General features: G+C 38.8%; 1 protein-coding gene across 1 annotated transcript; it reads right to left on the bottom strand.

Moving 5' to 3' along the window:
* Positions 1 to 3,730: 3,730 nt before the first annotated feature.
* Positions 3,731 to 4,860, bottom strand: LOC129241865 (lysosomal aspartic protease-like). The gene has a single exon (XM_054878408.1). The coding sequence runs from the start codon at positions 4,858 to 4,860 to the stop codon at positions 3,736 to 3,738; it is 1,125 nt and encodes a 374-aa protein (XP_054734383.1). The 3' UTR covers positions 3,731 to 3,735.
* Positions 4,861 to 5,198: the final 338 nt, after the last annotated feature.

The raw sequence follows: 5,198 nt of genomic DNA, 5'->3' as shown, positions 1-5,198 counted from the left end.
ATTCGTGTGTTCGATTAAGGATCTAAGCAAAAACAAATTATAAATAAAAAACTCGGAAGAAAAATAGATTTGTTTTAATCGGTACAAGTATTATTTTCGGTCTGCAAAAGGACTTAGGGTGTTAGGACGTGGAATTTATGTATATCGGCACTACACAAGAAATAGTTCAATGGAGTCAACTCGTTGCTTCTAGATGGCCAATTTACATCTCTTGACCTCCTCCTCCTTCTCAATTCTGGGAAGCAATTTGGTGGTGCGGTAATGCTGTCCATTGACTGTATCAGTGACCTCTTGCTTATTTATTTAAGAGAAAAGCCGTAAGGCGTAGTGATGCCGGCCGGTTAAATTCACACCAAACAGTGACTCCTGGTAGAGTCAACGTGTGCGAAAACTCGCTTTCTTAACATTGTCGCTGAGGTAAGAGTGAGCTCCTTTTAACAGTAATTTTTTCGGTACAAATGGTTTTGTAAATTTTGGAAGGGTTTTTGTAAAACTTATCAAATTTGTGATGCGAAAAGTAACGCATTTTATAAATGTCTAGTCATGCACTAAATTTTAAACTTATCACTGATGTTAGTTTAACTGTCAAAGTCAAGAAAATCGATAGCTGAATTCAATAATCTAATTAGTTCTAATATCAGGTGCTCATAAACTTTTTGATTGGAGAGGCACTTATAGATTAGGAATGCACGACTTTTGATTTGCTGTGGAGAAAATGCGCAACATCGGCGGGGAATAAATTTTAAATCATTTATGATTTTTAGCCACTTCAAACATGCATTTTATTATAAAAATTTTAATCTGTTATAAAACTGCGTACTCGAAATTTTCTACAAGTTCTAAATAAAAACTTTAAAATTTTGAAGAAAAGTTGTTTACTAGGTAAAGAATTATCTGTTATTGTTTTGATCGCTTTTATTTATTTAAAAGAAAATTTCGAGTACCACAAAACCATCAACCTGTATAGCACATCGCACCTCCCTACTAACTAAAACCAACTCCCCCCGAAACACTTTATTTTTGTAGCGGGGGTGAATGAATACCGAACGGTAGGAGTTTTAATACATACTTGTCTGTAAAAATTTTACTTCCATAATTATGTTGCTAATTGTTCAACTATTTTTTAATCAGTATTGCCGTTAATTTAGTTGATATTGCAAAGGTGCCACACTGCAAAAAGTTGAAAAAAGCTTCCTTTCCTTTTCTCTTTTTTGGAAAGTATAAATTTTTAACAAGAAAGCTAGTCCGGAAAAATAATTGATTTTTTCTAGCCTTTATATGCGAGATGATCAAGGATTTCTCCAAAACGATTAAAAACAAAGGAGAGTCTTCAGACTCACTTTTTTGTCACTTTTAGCAAAGTGAAAATACTCAATACATATACCACACTTGTGAAAGACGATGGATGAGGGTAAAAAACGTAAGTTTCTTTAGGAGTTGATGAACGTTCCGATGTTAGCAAGTTCCAAGGTCATATATGTAGCTTTGGCGTTAGGAACCAGAACATCGCCGCTGTCGAACATAGAACAATCACTGCCTCACCGTGCACAAAAATTCGACCTTTTGTAAATTTTAACTTGATGAGTTTCTCATTAGAATTTAGGTGGTGACAAAATTAGGTATTAAAAGCTAATTAAAAAAAATTACTAATGATAAAACTTTGTTTGACAGATGCGCATTTTTTTTTTTAATTATTTCCTCTAAATGTGGAATGTTAGGTAGAATACACTCTTGGAATTTGGCCTCGGTACTCCGCGCCACTCCCTAGAGAAAATATGCCAGGATCCCCTTAATCTCGCGAGCTACATTTTCTTTTAATTGGCGTTTGTTTTCTAGATTTTACTTTAATGGAACACCCTCAGAAAAAATTACCTAAGTAAGATCGGGCGATCTGGGTGGACAGGATATGCCAACGAAACGGATTCACAGTTTATTAGGGATGAAATGACGCAGTACCGCCGTGGTCTCTCTGGCTGTATGCTCGGTTGAAAAAATATCGAGCAATGACAATGTGCCCCAAACCGTCATCGTGGGACCATTTCAGTTGAGTTTGATATGATTGTAAAGCAGTTTGATGTGAAGGCAACGCTTCTCTATGGTACTCTAAGTGAGAAGATTTATATACATTCACCTACGAGTTACGAAGAGGGAAGTGACAAAAACCATGCGCTACAAAAGTGTTGGAACGATTTGGGATGCTCGATGCCATGCCTGTCACAACACCAGCAGCAGGCGCAAATTCAAAAACAGAGATTAGTCAGCTAGTCCAGTACCCACATCGAGAAGCTGCTGGACCCTTATGTATTTGTCTACAGTGGCAGGGCTTGATCTAACTTATGCGGTGTCGTCGCCATTCGTTTTGTGGACGCTTATGTCAGCGAATATATCGCCTCAATACAAAGAAATTGCATATATTTGCGAGGGACTCTAAGTGGAAGTATTTCATTTGAAAAAGTTAATAATTTGTGTTTGACCTGCTTCAGTGATTCGGACTTTGCGGGTGATTTGATGAAATGGCGATTGACTGGGGGATATATAATCAAACTATGTGGCGGTCCTATTTCGTGGTCATCAAAAATTCAGCAAACAGTTGCACTCTCAATAACTGAAGCAGAGTGCATGGCCGCTTGTGAGTCAGTAACAGAGCTAATTTGGGTTCGACGATTATTGGAGGAAACGTCCGGAAATCGCTCAGTACCAAAATTTTGATTGGACGATCAAACCGCAATCAGAGTGCGGAAGAATCCACAATACCACAAAAGAACCAAACTTATTGAAATCAAATTTCATTTCATTAAAGCAGTGTATGAGAAAAAAAAAGCTTCACGCTCAAGTACGTGCCAAAAAATGCACAGCTAGCGGCTATTTCCCCGAAGCCTCTAAAAGATTTAAATTTCAATAATTTGAAGTCAATCTTCAAAGTTGGATTTTTTTTGAAAATTAACAATCTGATCAATAAAAGTGGACACATTACTGTGTTCATTGTTGTTTACTGTTTAATAAATTATTTTTTTATTTCTTAAAGCATACAAATATTTCGATATCAGCGTCATCTGGAAAGTAATGTTTTTAGAATCAAGAGCAGCCAATAACCCGCTCAGAAAAAGCCTCCAACTATCGATAAAGATTCCATAAAATTCGGATATTAGAATACACAAACAGACAAAATTAAAAAAGGGCTTAAAAAGCTTTGTGAAACCTTCTATATTATTCCAAATCACATATTAATAATATTTTCAAGGTAAACCAAAAATAATTTTATAATAAACCCCAAAAAATCAGGTTTTAATAAAATAAAAGGCCCAAAAATCCTTGTCAGCACTGGGAGCTTCGCCACGCTTCAATTTTGTACAGAAGTCAAGAATAATATTTTGCTAGCTAAATTTCAATTGGCCGTCTAGAAGTTCCCATTTTATTTCATGAGACTATTTCTTGAGAAGTGCCGATGGGCATAACCCACGCCTTAGTAGCCTAAGTTCCTTTGCAGACAAACCCTCCTAATTGAAAGTAATACGATACTTGTAGCGCACAGTTTCGAGTCTAATATCATTGCCCAAGTCAAGCGAATAGTGAATAGCAGATAATGTCAAAAACAATCTTAGAGTCGGACAACAGCGTAGCTGGCAATAACTTATGGCAGCCCGAAAATGTTCAAGATAAAAATAAATCAGTTTTTCTTCCGAGTTTTTTATTTATAATTTGTTTTTGCTTAGATCCTTAATCGAACACACGAATTTAGGCAACTGGTGCAAAACCAATACGGCTGTTGCCCATATCGAATTCAGTGTAGTACATTCCAATGAAGATATCACCCAAGATCCAGAAGTCAGTGCCCATGTAGCTAACAGCAGGTGAGCATTGACCATCTTCGTTGAGAATATATTGCGAAGCTGGTACGGAGAAAGTAGTTCCACCAATAACGAATTCCATATCAGGCAGAGACTCCATGAGTGAGCAATCGACCACACCATCATCATCGGGATCAACAACACTCATGTAGACACTGTAGGCATTGTATGGGGCAACGATGAGGGAGGTGCCTGTGTCGGCGATGGCTTGGCAACCGCTGCTGCACATCACTTGTCCGTCAATGGTAGCGCCATCCAAACTGAATTGCCAGTAGCCTTGTTCGGTGATAGATGTGTAGGTGAGTTCACCCTGGTAGTAGCTGGAATCGGAACCACCCAAAATCATTTCACCACCTTGATCGGAGGTACCAGCGCGGGCCAAGTAGAAGGAGAATACGTCGTTGCTAACCAATCCCTGGGAATACAAGTTGTAGAACGGTGGCACAACATTGTCAACAGCGAGAGATTGGTAAGCCATGCCCATAATACCATCGAAGTTCGAGTAGACGAAGCTGGTACCAGGTTCGTCCATAGCTTCAGCGAATACTTGGTTTGAGATGCTGAGACCGGCTACTGAAACTGTATCTTGTGACAGGTAACCAGTCAAACTACCGGAGCCATATTCGATGGAGAAGCTCTCGCCATTAGCAACATAAGTGCTGGAAGCGCTGGAGTCGTATTGGTTGTGATTTTGACAAGCTTCGTTGCTGGTGGGGCAGCTGGATGAAGGCACCCACAAGTTTGAGGAACCTGTATCGAAAAGCACCAAGAAGTCCTGTGCTGGTGTGCCAATGGTAATCTTGCCATAGTAAGACATATTCAGTTCATTGTCCAACGTTTCGGAGGTACTGCGTGCACTGGGAACATTGTATTTGGAACGCAACAAGGCGATTTCGGCTTTCATGGATGCGCGAGTCCTACGATAGTTGGGGTTCTTGTAGATGGGCACGCGCACCAAATTGGCCGAGACCAAAGCGGCGCAAATGCTGAGGAATACCAAGAACTTGAACATTTTGCTGTTTGGAATGAGAAGAGAAGTTTTTATTAAGTAAATATTTGTATACGAGGGACTTACTAAGGATATGTGGATAAAAAATGCTGTAAAATTTCTTACCTTTGAGGATTAGTAACTGTGGTATAGCACCAAATGATGATACACAACTATGCCATAAATTTTTTGCGCATCGCTTTTATAGTCGAGCTGTGGTGTTAAGTTGCGACAGCTCCGCATTATCAATTAGATTCGTATCACCAAAAATAATTTGATACACCAAACTGTATGTCTTCAAATGGAGTGGTTCACGTACGCCATTTTCTGAAAGCATGTTTTATGTGTTGGCCACTTCAAGC

This window comes from Anastrepha obliqua, chromosome 3, assembly GCF_027943255.1.
Source record: "Anastrepha obliqua isolate idAnaObli1 chromosome 3, idAnaObli1_1.0, whole genome shotgun sequence".
Lineage (NCBI taxonomy): Eukaryota > Metazoa > Arthropoda > Insecta > Diptera > Tephritidae > Anastrepha > Anastrepha obliqua.
Note: the sequence above shows the minus strand (reverse complement) of the source record. Positions and strands in the feature narration are given on the sequence as shown.

Excerpts from the sequence above, each read along its gene's own strand:
- LOC129241865 (XM_054878408.1), bottom strand. The coding sequence starts at position 4,860 with ATGTTCAAGTTCTTGGTATTCCTCAGCATTTGCGCCGCTTTGGTCTCG.